The sequence below is a fragment of the Vidua macroura genome, chromosome 21, assembly GCF_024509145.1.
Source record: "Vidua macroura isolate BioBank_ID:100142 chromosome 21, ASM2450914v1, whole genome shotgun sequence".
NCBI classification, from domain to species: Eukaryota; Metazoa; Chordata; class Aves; order Passeriformes; family Viduidae; genus Vidua; species Vidua macroura.
The window spans coordinates 9,699,338-9,715,709 of NC_071591.1; the positions used below are offsets into that span (position 1 = coordinate 9,699,338).

The window sequence follows — 16,372 nt, forward strand, 5'->3', positions numbered from 1 at the left end:
GAGTCTGGGGATGCTGCTGGGATGGGGTACAGGACACACTCAGTGCCCCACAGCCCCTGCACTGGGGGTGAGGAAGCACCAGAGAGCAATAAATCCACCTGCACAACACGAAAATAAATCAGTATTTTTGCATCCATGAGTAAAGCAGATGCACCCAAGGCCTTGAGTCACCCTGGGCCATGTCCCAGCAGTGGCTCTGGCTCTGTGGTGAGTGGGGACAGCCCTGCTGCCAGCTCTGCTCCAAACTGGCAGCTGCTTTGATCTCCCCACATCAAAAGGAGCCTCTTCCCTGCCCCGTCACAGCCAGAGCACAACCAGACACTCCATGGGACACTCTGTGGGATGGGACAGGCACTGACCCCACTGACCCTCACTGCCAGCCCTTCCACATCCTTCCATATCCTTCCATGTGCTCAGTGCTCTTTCGTAAAAACATAAAATATAATAAAGAAAAAAGAAAAAAGTGGAGAGAGTTGAGAGGAGAGAGAAGGAAAGGGAAAAGTTCCTTGGGCACTCAGGCACGGATGTCCATCCCTTCCCTTCTGATGCCATCATGGATTTGTTGCCCTTTGGGTTTTTTTGGCTTATCCTGAAGTAATCACACACTGGGGTTTATTCAGTTATCACCAGATCCTCTTCAGCACAAGGAACCTTCACAACAGGATGCATCACGTTCCCAGTGCCACATCCCTGCCAGCCTGGAGCACAGTGGCCCAAGGGGATCAAGGAATTGTGCTTTATCCACAGAGGAAAACACCAACGTGCCCAAGGGGGACAGAACTGCTGCACCCTGCTGCCTGCAGTTGCAGGAGGGATGCCACAGGGACTCGTGGGCTTTAGGCACTGAAAAACAAGGTTCAGTGTTAAACAGGGGGTGATTTCTGTGTTCCACAGGTCTCTCACACACCTGGATGGAAGGCCACACTCACAGCTGCTCCTGTCTCTTACCTGTGGCTCTGTTAAGTCTCAATGCCAGCTGCCACAACACTCACAGGCTGGGATTGAAGATTCAGCAGAGAAGGAGAAAGTCTCCTTTGGCTATGGAAACTCACTGGGTGCTTCACAGAAAACATATTTTTAGTAAAAGCCAGATTTTCCCAGCATATTCCTCCTGATGAGCAAAACCCATGTGGAAAGCAGGACTGAGGGAGCCTGAACACCCTGGAGTGGGGATGTGATGCAATCCTGAAACTGCTCCATAGCTGGGCACAGTATTAACCAGGAGCTCTGGGATTATCCCATCCCATTTCCTCATGTGGTGCCAACAACTCTGAAGCTCCCCATGACACTGACCCCAAGGGCAGCCCCATGGTGCTGGCACACAGACCTGTGCCAGGGCAAAGCAATCCCACCAGGGCCTGGATAATCCACTGGATCTCCTCCAGGACTAACCAGCTTGCCCTGAAGAACTGCTGCATCTCATCCATCTAAAGCATTCTTCATCCCACAATAAAATTATTCCACATAATTTAAGAGTCCCAAACAAGGGCACCCTGGAGTTGTTCCCTCCCTGTCAGAGACAGCACCAAGCCTTGTTTTTGGGCAGGGTCTCACTCATCACATCCAGCTGCAAGACACTGCCTTAGCCACACACAGAGCCCCAGACAGCAGCTGGAGCCAAGAGCCCCCTCCCAAAACCTCCTGGGGCTGCACATGGAGACCTAAGGAAAGGGGGATGGTGCCCAGCAGACTGGGGAGTTTCCTGCCTGCCCTTCCAGCATGGGGAGGTGCCAAGAGGAAAGAAGAGTTGGCACCATTGGAAAAAGGAGCCTACTGTTATTTATTAACCAGGGAGGTGGGCCCAGCTACTCACGTAGGGGAGGAAGGAATGTGGGGAGCAGACCCAGACGTTGTGGGGTGTCCAGGCTGCTGCTGAGCTGCCTCCATGTGGAAAGGGACCCCCGCTTGGGTACAGCAAAGCCTCAGGGCAGAGAACCCCCCAGCAGGACACTGAGAGCTGGTGGTACTTTGGAGCAGAGCTCAGGCACAGGCAGGAGTGCCCAGGGGGGCAGGGACACTGCCAGGATCAGTTGCAGTTCTTGGGCAGGCGATAGACCCCCCCTGAGTAGATGAGCTGCTGGTCCCGGACCTTCTTCTGCAGGAATCCCTGCAGCTCCTGGATGTCGATCTCGGTAACCACGGGGCCGGTCATCACAAACATCTTGAGCATGCTGTGAATCCTCTCCAGGGACAGGCTCTCCAGGTTGGTCAGCATGGCCTGGATGTACGTCCAGAACAGCTGCAGAGGGACACAGTGAGTGACTGACATTACAGCATAAAGCAAATACCCCAAAAACAAGGCAGGGATGCAGCTGGCAGTAAGTTCTGCTCTCACAGCCATGAGCATGGGGTCTCTAAACAGGGCATATCCAAGAATAGCAGCAAAGTGCTGGGACACAGAGCCAGACAGTGAAATCTGACGTGCAGCACACGCATGACCCTCTGTGGATGAACACCGGTATGACAATGCTGTGTTGCACAACACATAAGCACAAAGTGAGTCACAGGCAGGAAAGGCACTGGAAATGTCCAGGAACCACAACAGAGAGAAGGCAGAGATCCAGCTGTTAGTGCTGGGTAAGTCTTTTGGCCAGTCAGAAGTGCCAAAAAGTGTTGCTCGGGTGTAGCCAAACAAGTTATGACTATTTTCAAATATGAAATCATGTCTCGGACGTTTTTCTTTTTTTAAACTGAAATAAACCGATTTTGAGATTTCCAAATAGTTCCCTGACTCAGCAGCTGGGCACTTGTCTGGAGGGAAGGCTGTGATCCAGCACCAAGAGATTAACCAAGAGATACCCACTTCAAAACCCAAATGTTTGTGCTGGACTCAGCCACTTGCAGTGGAAAATGTGAATCCACAGTGCAAATTGAATCCATCATCTTGATCAGATTCTCCAAACCCAAAATACAGGATGTTTGCATCACCACAGGGGCAGGTACCTGCAGCTCCTCCTCCTTCTGGTCAGCCTGTGAGGCCATGGCAGAGTCCCCCTCCTCATCACTGTCAATCAGAACAACCTTCTCCACCTGGTCCTTCTGCTCCTCCTCAATGACGGTGAAGGTGCCCTCGGGCTCTTCCCGCAGGACTCCCTGCTGCAGCCACAGCGTCATCTTCCTCTTCAGTGAAGTCACAGGCACCTTGAGCACTTCACTCAGCTCTGTCAGTGTCCAGGTGCCTGCAGAGACCACGGGGATCAGAGAGGACATGGAGAACAGGCACTTCCCACACCCAAGCCTGCCAGGATTTGGTGGGAAGCTGGGTAAGGCAGGGAGGCACTGCCAGGAGCAAGTAGAGGGGTGCAGAGCTGTGGCCCTGCTGGGTGCTACAGACCCTGGGGGAGATCCAAACCCATGCACCACGTCTTGGTCCTCCTGCCAGAGCTCTCAGAGCCTCCAGCTACCCAAGGAACATGGCTTTCCCAACCATGGAAGCACAGACAGGGGTTCCACAGCACTCACTCTTGGTCTGGAAGTGCAGGATGATGGCAGCGTGCACAGGAGACACAGACAGGGAGAGCGTACGATCAGCCAGCTCCACGTCCAGGCTCACCAGCCCCAGGTGGTACTTCCAGTTCAGGGTCCTCATGGCCTGGGAAAAGGGGGAAGCAGCTGCTCACAGCAGATCTCCCAGCAGGAACCACTAAGTGCTGGGTTACTGCAAACCCCACTGTAACAGTGTGGGCCAACCAGCAGCTAAAGGGGACTGCATAAAGCTTTCATAAGGAGGGTTAAGGTGGCCTCACCTTTAATTTCTCATACTTCTTGGAATATGCTTCCATGGCTTCCTTGACCTGCTCTGGAAGCTCCAGCTTCTCCTCTTTGAGTGGTGGCCAGAACTCACTGGACAGGATAATGGCCACGAGGCTGAAGGGAGGCCTCTCCTCCTCAGGGAGCTTCTCTTCCTCATCCCGAATGTTGGCGTTAATGCGCCGTGAGTCGGCCATGTCCTGCAACAGGCACAGGAGGCTGAGGTGGCTCCTTCCCTTCAGAGCTAGTGCCAACCATTAGTGAAGGAGAGGCTTAAACAAGGTGAACAGCGTTCTCTCCAAACGACAATGGGGACACTGGAAAGTGTCGGAACCCAAGGTGTCCCTCAGACACTCTTGGATGTTCCGGGCCCAGGGCAGAAGCCTCTGAGACCCTGGCAGGCGGCCAGGAACCCCTGTGGTCTTGAGTCTGACCCATGGAACAATTTACCAACCTTGCAGGAAGAACAAGAAATCACAAAAGTTTAGATATTATAATAGAAGTAGTCACAAAGTGAAAGGTAGGATTTTTGAGTGCTGTACAGGGGGGTTTTAGGCCTTGTACAGAGGGGTCTGAGTTTTGTACATGGGGGTCAGAGGTTCTAAGATGGAGGGATTTGGGCGTGCCCTGTCCTCCTTCTTTCTTCTTCCTATTCCCCATGTTCTTGGTGGTGTTGGCACTCACAGATTAGTTTAGAGTAGAAAGTCACTGTTCAACATAAGTAATAGGCATTGGGGAAAAACTATAAACACCTAATACGTAATGTGTGATATAAAAGATGGCACCAGCCCCTCGAGGGGCAGAGACAGAGACGGGGAGAGAGACAGAGACGGGGAGAGAGACAGAGACAGAGACAGAGAAGAAGACGAAGAGAGACGCAGAGGGAGAAGAAATCAGGGACAATGTCAGGGAGTCTGTGTGCCTTGAGATAACATGCAATAAACTGCCTTGAGACCAGACGACTGAAGACTACTGAGTCTTTCTTTAAAGGCACAGGTTGGAGGAGAAACTTTACCACCATCCGGAGTCACCCCAATCTAGGGGAAGGCTCCGGCAGGAAAGGACATGATCATGTGTGTCTACTTGGAAGTCTGCTACATACTCAGAAGAATTTGTGAGGATGTTAGAGGAAGGGGTTACAACTCAACAGTGCCTTTACTGAAGGCCCTCCACACCTGTGTTCTCCCTTGAGTGCTCCAAAAGAATCAAACTCTGGAGTCCCAACCCCAGAGGAGCTGGACATCTTCAATGCCAGGATACTGCAGGAAGGGCAGGAGAGACAGCAGCACCAGAGTAACCACTCCCCAGAGCTGATAATCCAACCCACAGGGCTTAAAAACAGACATGATTTAAATGCACTTCTGCCTGTCACAAATCAGCCCCTCACTGGCATTCTGGAACCCCCACTTTCCTAAAAGACCCTTTTTGGGTCACTCCTCAAGTCCCTCCCCTTCCCCAATGGGCTCAAACACCCAGGACTTGAATTAAAAAATAAAAGGAGTTACTTTTAACATGACTTCACAGTAGTGCATCTGAGCTTCACCAAACCTCAGCTTCAGCAGTTCCACGTTACGGATTTCCCTGGAAAGAGACACAGCAGGTCAGGGATGGGGCCCTCTCATGGACAAACCTGGCTTGGCCTCCACTTTTCATCACAGAGGGAAAGAAATGAAGTCCCTGGCACAAGGTGCTCTTCCTAGGAAGCCTTGCAAGGCACAGTGTCTGCCCAGGATGGCTCCTGGTATCCAAGTGAGGAACAGCCACCTCCACTAGGTCAGCAGCTTTTTGAAGACAGAATCCCAGAATGGTTCAGGCTGGAAGGGACCACTGGAGCTCATCCAGTCCCACCTTCTTGCTCAAGCAGGGTCCCCTGGACAGTCACTCAGGGTTGTGTCCAGATGGGTTTGGAGTACCTCCAGGGAAGGGACCCCACAGTCTCTCTGGGCTCCTGTTCCACTACTCAGTCACTTCACAGCAAAAGAGTTCTTCCTCATGTTCAGGTGGAACTTTCTGTTTCAGAAACACGTATCTTCCATCCCTTCCATTTGGGGGGGGCATCACAACATGTGGGATGGAGCTAAGAGCGTGTCAGTGCCTCCAAATTCCTACAAGCTGCTCTATCAGCACAAGCCAAGAGCAAGACTGAGCATGCAATTCTAGAGGCAAACTCAAAGCTGCAAAAGAAATAGCCAAAGGCACTCCTGGCTCCACAAACAGCTGTTGACAGGACTGAGTCTGAAGGCTCTACCCTTCAGACAGCAGGTAAAAGAAAACTTGGGTGATTTTGGCCACGGGTCTGGGCACTGGGGCCTCACCTCTCAGCACTGTAGTTGAACTGGTGCAGCAGCCGGTCAGCCAGCAGCGTGCGGTACTCGTTGATGAACAGGTCCTTGCTGCCGTAGATGCTCACCAGGAGGCTGATGATGTCTGAGGAGCGACGCTTGGAGCTCGATTTCCCTGGTGGAATCCAGCAGACAACAGTGTGAGATTAACAGGGACCTGCCCCAGCCAGCCCAGCTCCAGAAGACCAGCAAATGAGCTGCTCAAGGCTACAGCCCACCAGGGAAACCAGCCGGCTGCCAGGACTGCTGGGCTTGGCATCTCACCTGGATCTGCATCGACTGGGTCAGGAACCCAGTCCCCTGGCTCTGAGATGTCATCATCACTCTCCTGGCCGTTCTCCAGGGTCACTGGGTCAGCTTTGGAAAGCTCATTTGCCAGGTCACCCGAGCCCTCAGCATCCCCCGTGAGACCAGCCACGATCTGCCGCACCGTGTCCTCCCGAGTCCTGCCAGCGGCAACGGAACCGGAGCAAGGGGGAAGGGGAAGAGTGAGTGAGGGAAGGGGAGGGAAAGGGGATGTGTCAGACTGCCCCACACACTTCCTACCTCAGATACTTCCTGATGGGCTCACAGGCGACCTCCAGGATAACCATGGAAGGGTCCAGCTCCCGCAGGGCCTTGATGGCCGAAATATACAGAGTGATGATGTCAGAAGTGTTGACTCCTAGAGGAGAGGAGCAGAGGGAGTCAGAGTCCTGCAGCACAGAATAATGGCTTGGATAGAAGGGGTTTGGATGGTCCAAGCCCTCTGTTCTATCTGTGGTGTGGGAGGAGGAGGGCTTGCTGCCCTACTGCCCAAGGCAATGGGGCAGATCAGATCCATGTGCCTGAGAAACCAGTTCTGAGCATGAACGGAGGCTCAGAGCTGAGCCCTAACTGTGCAAAGAAGCCTTTGCCCACCTGGACCAAAGATAAACTTTGTGCTCCTGGCCATAGAGTAAACATGAGGCCAAAGGGGGCTGGGATGCCATCAGCAGCTGTTGCCATGCCCACTTGAACACAAAGAATGTGTGATGGGCATGGTGACTGCCCCTCATTCCTCAAAAAGGAACCCAAACCAGCTCCAAGTAGATCCCCACTCGTGCCAGGCTCCTCACTGTGTCAGGACACAGACAAGGATGTAAAACCCACCAGGGTGCAGAAGTCTCATTTCCAGAGCACTTTTCAGGGAGCTGAGCAGCTGCTGCCTCTGGTTAGTCCTTTCCAGGCAGAACTTGAGGTCTTCCACAGCAGGCTTTGACTCTGGGAAATCTGCAAACCAAGCAGTGATCAGGAGCAGTGCCAGGCTCTGAGGGGAGGCAGGGGTAGGCAGTGTGGCACATCAGAGAGATCTGTCACCCACGCAGTCCCAGCTCAAGGGTGAAGCACCTCGGATGATGCTGAAGAGCTCCTCGATGCGCATGCTGGCGTAGATGCGGTAGAAGAACCTCTGGACGTGGCAGCGCCAGCGTTTCAGGGTGCTGCTGGCTTCTGGGGAGGACTGTGCCAAGGAGCCATCCTGCAGGAACACCCTGCTGAGCCACCCAATCACCTTCTCTATCCACTGCACGACAAGAGGGAGAGACAGATGTGAACACAGAGCTGGATGCACAGCCACATCCCAACCTACCCCAGGCAGCCACCACAGCCGGCAGAAAGGGGCAGCTGGACCAGGACAGCATCACCCCCAGCTGCTCCTCAAATGTGCCCCAGCCTGGGTTATAGCTGGGGAAAGCCCAGCTGAAAGAATTGGAACTTTAACTAAATATACAGGATATGGACTGTGCAGCTGGGTGTGAGAAGATAAGGGGTGACCACGAACTGTGTGCAGGCACTGGGCTCCAAAAAGGACAGGGTTTACTCCAAAACGTGCAGCCTATTTCATTCTTGCAGAGTTTTACCCCATTCTATACCTGCAGAACTGTCCCATTCATAAGAAAATGAGCAAATTGCCCATTACACCATCCTTGACCCAAAGTTTCTATGGTTCCTGAAATCAGTGAAAAGCAAACAAGGTATCCCAAGAAGTCACAGATACCCAACACAATTCAGGCATTTGAAATCCAAATACCAGCCTTGTCACTGAATTATAAAATAAAAACTTGAACAGAGAGCATAAGAAGGCTATTTTTTTATATCTGAGCTTTAGTGAGAAATGTGTAATTGTAAAATTTCAAATGTACCCAATTACAATATCCAGATGTTTAAAAGAACTGCCTTTTTTCCCCCTCATCAATTAGCAAATATATGCTACTTCCTGGGATAGTATTTGAGTACCATTATACTACAAGATATTCTACTGCCTCTCTAATACTAGATATTAGTATTTTTTTTAATAGATTCTGACAGCCTGAAACAAAAATGCTAAGTCAAGGTTTGGTTTGCTGATATTTATTTTTAATTATCTACTCGACTGAGGAAACACTGAAGAAATGCACAAGTTCTGCCAGGATAAACCTGAGTACTACAAACACCTGGGCAAAACTGTGGGGAAGCTGATAAAGAATTCCCCTAAAGGACAGAAGGACAGGACTATAACTGATGCAAAGCAACACGATTTTAAGAAATTATTATGAAACCAACCCATTCTTCCCCTTGAGTTTATCTTCCCTGAGTGCTCCTGTTACAGCCTGATTGTGACCTGACACTCCAGGCAGCTGCTGCTTTGCTGGCAAAGAGGCTTTGTCCTCAGCACCTGTAATTTTCAGTGAGCTGTTTCTCAGACTTCTCTATTTTAACCTTTAGATTTCCAGGCCCATGCTTTTTTTTTTTTCCCTTAAAATTACTTCTTCCTAATCCTGACATGCTCCAACATTCTAAGGCCAAACAAGAGGTGGAAGCAAGGGCAGCATCTGATGAGCAGAATGCAGTTGTGTTTTCTGTGGTGCCCTGAAAATATCCTTAAACAACCTCCAGGTCATCCAAAAGCATTTCACACAAAGGTGCAGTGAAGAAAGGGTTGCATAACAACCAAAAGGAAGTAAACACAAAAAGATTCCTGATGTTTGCAGGCAACAAAAACAGTTGGCATGGCAAAGAGTGAGGGATCCAGGGTGTCTGGCTTGCATGGGAACCTGGCTGCAGGCCTAGCTCTCCAGCACAGGCAAATGCAAGGTCATGGGCAAGGAGCACTGAGCTCAGGATTGTGTCCTGGAGGAGCCATAACCTGGAGAAGAACTTTATTTTAAAGTCATGGTGGGTAAACAGCTCAACACAAACTTAGTTGAAATAGCAGCAAAGCATCTGGATAGCTGCAAAGAAAGACTTTAATTCTCTCTGTGGCCACTGGTGAGATCAATACCAGAGTATCCTCCCTTATCCTTACTTCCAATTTTACAAGGGAATGTGAAAGAGGACTGAAAACAGCCACAGAAATTCTAATTATGGGCTCACCTACACAGAGGGAGGACCCTCTGCAGGCCAGGTGGCACTTGTTGATCTTGTGGTTTGTAAACTGGAACCACAAAAATTCCTTCATTACTACAGACATCATGAGGTGAAATGTCACAGTCCTTCATGCACAGGTCAGAGCAAACCTTCCCCTCCAGCATCAGCTGAAATAGGAAGTTTTAGCCACCTCTTCTGCCAGGCATGGTGAAGTCATAACCCTGGACCAGGTGTTTTAAGTTGGAATGTGCTTTTAGCCTGAGCTGCTAAAAACCAACAACAGCTGCACATCCTTATCACTCTCTACAGCTCCCTGAAAGGTGGTTGTAGCCAGGTGAGGGTTGGTCTCTTTCACCAGGCAGCAACTGGCAGAACCAGAGGACTCAGTCTCAAGCTGTGCCAAGGGAAATTTAGGTTGGATATTAGAAAGTTTTTCACAGAAAGGGTGATAAAGTTCTGGAATGGCTGCCCAGGGAGGTGGTGGAGTCACCATCCCTGGGTGTGTTTAAAACAAGCCTGGATGTGGCACTGGGTGCCAGGGTTTAGCTGAGGTGTTGGGGATGGGTTGGACTCAATAATTTTTAAGGTCTCTTCCAGACCAGTGATTCTGTGAATTCTGTGATCTTCCAAGGAGGACTCTCACTGCCCCCACACCTGCCTTACCTCCTGGAACTCGTTGAGGAAGGAGTGCTCATACTCCCCACGGCAGCGCTGCTCCATCCTCTCCTCGATCATCCTGTGCAGGATGGTGGTGACAGCGTCAGCACTCACCCTCTCCAGCAAATTCAGGCGGCGGCTGCGGGCACAGGGACACCGTCAGGAGCATGTAGGAGCAAAGGCACCAGCAAATCAAGAAAATCTGATACCTGAAGGCACCACCCTCCCTGTAAATTCCACAGAGGCAGGCCCAGCTCGGGCCACATGCTCTGACAGCCCACACAGATGCACTATGTATGCAACACATGGCACTACTGCTATCCCATCTTCCTTACAGACATTATATAAAGCCATCAAAAGCTTTTTCATTTAGAAGAGTTTCACAGAATCAGAGAATAGTTTGGAGTGGAAGAGATCTTAAAGATCACCTAGTCCAAACCCCTGACATGGGCAGGGACACCTTGCACTGGTTTGCTTCTTTGCGGTCAGAGGCCTCAGAGCAAGAGGAGGATATTCTTGTATCCAGGGGAGGAACTTTCTGTCTAAAGATCTGCTCTTGTTCAACCACCAGTTGAAAGCAGAAAGTCCATGTTGAGTTCTCTACTCACCTCTATGAGACAGCCTGACCTCACACAGCTACTCCTGTTCTCAGGGATCAATAAAACCTGCTACTGCTCCCCATCCAGACACCCCTTGCTCCAAGTGACAGCCACCACCCCATGAGATACCTACAGAATGTCATTTAGCTGCTGGAACTGCTCCATGGCTTCAGGGCACCAGCACTGCTCCCTCTTGCTGCTGCAGCCTGCACAGAGCTGGCCCTCTCCTCCACCCTCCTCTGGGTCACTCTCCTGCTCAGTCTCACTCATGCTGCTCTCACACTCATTCATTCCATCTTCTCCTTTCTTCCACTGCCGCATGTATATCCTGAACGTGCGGCTGTAGAACTGCTGGATCATCTCCTGGAAGGATTTGGTCGTGGAGAAGAAGAGGATAGCTTTGAACATGGTGTAGACCTTCTCCTGCAGCGTCTGAGCGCCTGTGCCCAGGAGCAGGCCTGCCTTGGTCCACTGCTCCAGGAGCTCCAGGCTGTTCAGGTAGGGCTCCAGGTGGCACCTGAGCCGACTGAAGGCGTCCAGAAGCAGTGCAGCGCACTGGGGCTCCTCGGCTGTGTTCTCATACTGGCCAATGCAGTTCCAGAACTCGGGGCCGATGTTCACCTGCAGGTCAGTCTGCAGCACCTCGATGAACCACTCCTCCACAATGGAGTGCAAGTTGTAGCACTGCAGCACGTCCAGGGCTGCCCGGAGCTCGGCATCCTGCAGCGGCCCTGCAGCTTTGGGCCTCGGGGCTGCCTGGAAAGTGGAGGGAACAGCAGCTAAGCATTTGGTGCAGCACATAGGGACTCTGCTGTCAAACTGCACTAGGGGGATGCTGCTCCTCCGTGGCGATCTGCCGGGGTCTCAGCACACCGCTGGATGCCCAGGGCTCACACCCGCACACATCACTGCTGTCCCTGCTGGTGGCTGCTGCAGGACACAGGCGCTGGTGGAAATGCTGCGAGCCACCCTTGGCTGCCCAAAATGCCGGGCTCTGGAGCAAAACCCTTCCTTGGCCGCCAGCTCCCTCAGACGGAGCAGGAGCACAGCCCCAGCACGGCCGGGCAAGCTGTGGCCTTTTGGTCCCGCTCCTGGTTGGGGTGACAGGGAGAGAGGGCGGCTGGGCTCGCGGCCCTTCCCTGACAGCCCCCAGCATTCCCGCACACCCACGAGCCCCTTCCCCTCCTCTCCGCCCCGGCAGCTCCGGCCGTTCCTCACCCGGCCCCGGCCTTTCCTCCCTCAGCCCCGACCGTTTTCCCCCCGGCCCCGGCCGTTCCTCCCTCAGCTCCGGCCGTTTCTCCCCGGCCCCGGCCGTTCCTCCCCCGGCCCCGGCCGTTCCTCCCTCAGCTCCGGCCGTTCCTCCCCCGGCCCCGGCCGTTCCTCGCTCAGCTCCGGCCGTTTCTCCCCGGCCCCAGCAGCTCCCACCCGCCCCGCGGACCCAGAGCCGGAGAGGCCCGGCCGGGGAGAGGCCGAGGCCGGAGCATCCCGGGGGCGGCGGGTCGGGCCTGCCCCGGGCCCGGCGGAGCGCAGTGATCCCCGCGGGGTCCCCGCTCACCAGCCCCAGCGCGGCGGGCGGCACCAGCGCCGTGCTGAGCGTGTGCCAGGCGGCCGAGAGCTCCATTCGGGCCGCAGGAAGGGGCGGAGCGGCGCCGGCCGCCGAGATGAGCGGCACCGGAGCCGCGCTGCAGGGGCACCACGCGGCGCTGCGGGAGGGTGAGCGGGGCCGGGGGGCGAGCGGGGCCGGGGGGTGAGCGGGGCCGGGGCAGGAGCCGGGCAGGGTGCGCGGGCCCGTCTGACGGTGCCGCCCCGCTGTGACGGTGCCGCCCCGCAGGGCTGTCGGAGCTGCGCGCCCGGCGGGACGAGCTGAGCGGGCGGATCCGGGCCGAGGAGGCGGAGCGGGACAGGCTGCAGGCGCGGATCGCGACGCTCTCCCGGCGCTTGTCTGACACCAGCGAGAACCTGGCGGGGCTCCGGTCCACCCGAGCCCACATCGACCGCACCATCGCCGAGATGGACATAGCCTCCGGGCAGGTACTGACAGCGAGCAGCGCTGAGGGCGCTCGGTGTGTTCTTGAGGCTGGAGGAGAGGAGGGGACATCGCCCTGTGCAGCTTCCTCCTGAGAGGAGGAGGAGGGACGGCAGCGATCTCTGCTGTCTCTGACCAGGGACAGGACTCGAGGGAATCACTGAATCAGAATAACCAGAGGTGGACAAGGATCATCCAGTGCAGCCCCAGTCTCTGCCCAGACCCCCCAACAACCCCACCCTGGGCATCCCTGGCAGCGCTGGCCAAACGCTCCTGGAGCTCTGGCAGCCTCCGGGCCGTGCCCATTCCCTGGGGAGCCTGGGCAGTGCCAGCACCCTCTGGGGGAAGAACCTTTCCCTAACGGTGTGTCAGGGGAGGTTTGGCATATATATATATATATGTATGTATGTACATATGTGTGAACTCGGTCTGTATTTACCTGAAGGTAGGTTGGGAGCACCTCGATGACCCACCACCCCTCCCTGGGTCATAGCACTGCAGCCAAAACAACTTCCCAGGCCCGGGATGCAGCTCTGGCAAACAGACCCCATCATGAGAGGGTTGGGTTGAGGATTGTTTTGGTGCTGCCTGGGCTTGGGCAAAGTTTATTGTCCAAATACATCAAAAATGGCTTTTGGAACAGACCCCTAAAAATTACCATGTCAGACCCAAGGTCTGGGGGAAAGGAGGAAACCAGAGACATGACACTGACCCACAATCCTACTAATTCAGGCAGAGAACAATGGTGCCGATGGAGTTGTTGGCCTGCCACTCTTCCAGCCCAATATTTAGTGCAGTTTCTTTCATTTTTAATGGAACAGTGTCATTAAAAGAGTCAAATTGTTGGGGTAGTAAAGGGTGGGAAGTAGGCAAACAGAACAAGGGTTGGCACTGTCATTTTGGTTCCTGAGACAGCTCTACTCATTCCCCTTCCCTGTGTGTGTTACTGCCACTGCCAGGCAGGGCTTGATCCCCACAGACAGGGCCACAGCTGGTCATGTCTGTATTATACACCATCAGCTTTTATTTCTTTAAAAAAGGATCCTCCCAGCCTCTTTTCAGATAAGTGACAATCTTCCTTCTCTTGGTGACCAGGCAGAGTTTGTGTCAGAAACACTATTTCCCCTATTCCCTGCTGCCTAAATTCTCCTCCCATTTGCATTTTGAATGTGACCAACTACTGTGTCAGCTCCTTTTCCTCTCCCAAAGTCAGTGCTTTCCTCTGGCAATCACTTTTCAGATGAGGCTGGAGATACTTCCTCGACCTCCTTCAAGAACTGATGGTTTGAAGAGAAAGGGGAAACTCACATAAAAATTTTAAAAGCTTAAAAACTATGTTGTAAGGTACACAAACAGCCCCTTTAAAAAGAAACCTTACCTGAGATCCAAGTCACACCCCCAGCCTACAGATGAATTCCTGTTTATTGAAATGAACTGACACTCACAGGAGGTAGAAAGAGGTGGTGAGGAAGAGATGCTGGTGTCCTACAGACAGAAAGTAACAGAGTTCCTTTCCTGGTTTGTCACTCTGCCTTCTGCCAGCCCCCACAGGATTTCACCTTCTTCCAGCACCTCGTCCTGTGGGGCACTCCCTCAGCTCCTCTCTGATCACTTGGTGATTTCCAAGAACTCACAGGAACATAAATTATTTTTGGGACTATAACCATCACATTTGGTTACAATTGTCCACTGTGTTACAATTTTTAACTGGTGAGGTGGACAGGCAGCAAGGTCTCCTAAATATGTTGTAGCCTAGAGCATAGGAAGAAGGGATGTTACATTATGTACACTGTGAGCAAAAAAATAGGAGAAAATTAATAACAGATCTAGTCTGACATAAGGTCACTGTAGATTTGAGTTAGTCTTGAAGCCGGAAACCCAAATCATGCAGTTTTAATAGTGGAAGAGTTGAAACTGGGTCAGCTGAGCACAATTTAATACTGGTCTAAAAAGCCCTGATACCAAATCTCCCTTAAAAAAAAACCCACCCAACCAACCAAAAAACACCAAACCAACCAAAAACCCCCCAGTCTACTTCAGGAAGTTCTCTGCCTTGTGCTCCAAGGCAGATAAATTGCTTAAGGCCTTTCATGTTCAGAATATGAACACAAACCAGAGAAATTCTCCCACAGATATTCCCACACCTAGACAGAATAACAAATCACCAGGAATTAGAGGCTGAAAGACTGGATAGCCCCTCTTGCTGTAAGGCAGATCAGCTGAATTGGAAGGGAATTCATAAGAGAAACAGTTTATGTAAAAATAAGCTATTTTTATTTCTTTCCCAGATACTGGACAATTCTCAGACATTGCTTGATGTCCTGAAGAAGGAGATGGGGGATCTTGGTAAAGCCATTGATCCACAAAACACTTCATTAGGACAACGAATACGTCGACAAAAGCATTCCTAAACTTCTTCTTCAGCCTGGAATGTCCCGTTGGCCAGAGAGAGCTGCTTTGTGGTCCAAGGATGCCACATTTAATAAAAGCCTGTTTTGCAGAAGTGAATTTTCCTTTCAGATGTGCTTTGGTATTAGTCAGAGACCCACTAAAGCAGATCCTCCAATGCTACAGATCAGGGTAGGCGTTTACACAAAAATACCCTTCATTTTGAGCACAGCGGTCCTGAGGCACATCCCAGGAGGTGAGCCATCAGCTGATGCTCCTGCCCTCAGGACTGCCCTCACCCTGCTCCACCTGGAGGCAGCTCCAGTACCTGGGCAGGGATTAGAGCAGGAAGCTGGGAAGTGCAGAGGAGTGCTGAATCAGCTCCAAAGTGGAGCAGGATCACCAGGAGAAGGAGCAGAGAGTCAGCAGCACGCTCTGCACTCCCACACCGCCGAGCTGTCCTCCCACAGGGCTGCAAGCACAGCGTTAGCTCACACAAGAACCAGAGCACTGTTTGAGCTGCAGGACAGTGTTGGCTTTAGCATTCTTTAGCATTCCTCAAGGATCCATAGGAGAACTAAGCCAGGGCTAGCTCAGATTCCTTGTCCCTAACTTGAGTGAAAGCAGCTTTGCTTTACCACCTGCAGTTTTGCAAGAAATAGAGCTGCCTTAAACTGACCTGGGCTTTTCCACAGGGAAAGATGCTCACTGGGACCTTTTCTGCTAGAAAAGCTGTGCTGAAAACTCACCCCTTAAATCTAGCTGTCACTAGCAGTCTCACATTTTCCCTCATTCTACACCAGTCTCAGCACCTTATCCTGAAGTATTTTATTAACAGGAGAAGCCTCAACACATGGAACTCCATGGTCCTTGTGTCATGTCCCAGGCAGATGCACTGCAGACACATCTTGCTCCCGGCATTATCTCAAATTAGCTTGGAATAGACAAGGACGTGCAAAAAGTTTCTTTGTGTCCCCCCAGCCAACATCTAAAACTACTGAGTAGCTCTTTTTTTTCTCATTATCTTTCCAAAAGTATTTAGGCACCCAGGGCAGAAGGGAACAGCTACAAGTAGGTATGTCCTAACATTTAATCCTGTGTTTTTTAGAAGAACAACCTTCCACTGCTGCTACAACAGACACCAAACCAAGTGCAAGGTATGCAGAGCATTTTCAGTTCACAGAGCTGTGTCTTGAGCAGACATTGTGTTCACTTGAGCAGACATTTATCATCTATAATAGACA

The 16,372-nt window shown here is 52.2% G+C and overlaps 2 protein-coding genes across 2 annotated transcripts; one reads left to right on the top strand and one right to left on the bottom strand.

Moving 5' to 3' along the window:
- Positions 1–1,761: 1,761 nt before the first annotated feature.
- On the bottom strand, positions 1,762–12,352 carry ANAPC2 (anaphase promoting complex subunit 2). Its single transcript, XM_053996243.1, has 13 exons — positions 12,270–12,352; positions 10,848–11,470; positions 10,122–10,254; positions 7,461–7,635; positions 7,224–7,343; positions 6,639–6,756; positions 6,357–6,538; positions 6,066–6,207; positions 5,256–5,331; positions 3,747–3,950; positions 3,463–3,592; positions 2,944–3,179; positions 1,762–2,239 (listed from the first exon to the last, which is right to left on the bottom strand). The coding sequence occupies exons 1-13, from the start codon at positions 12,333–12,335 to the stop codon at positions 2,027–2,029; spliced, it is 2,418 nt and encodes an 805-aa protein (XP_053852218.1). The 5' UTR covers positions 12,336–12,352; the 3' UTR covers positions 1,762–2,026.
- Positions 12,345–15,248, top strand: SSNA1 (SS nuclear autoantigen 1). The gene is made up of 3 exons (XM_053996244.1): positions 12,345–12,427; positions 12,546–12,745; positions 15,029–15,248. Exons 1-3 carry the CDS (start codon positions 12,376–12,378, stop codon positions 15,149–15,151), a joined length of 375 nt encoding a protein of 124 aa, XP_053852219.1. The 5' UTR covers positions 12,345–12,375; the 3' UTR covers positions 15,152–15,248.
- The last annotated feature ends 1,124 nt before the right edge of the window (positions 15,249–16,372 follow it).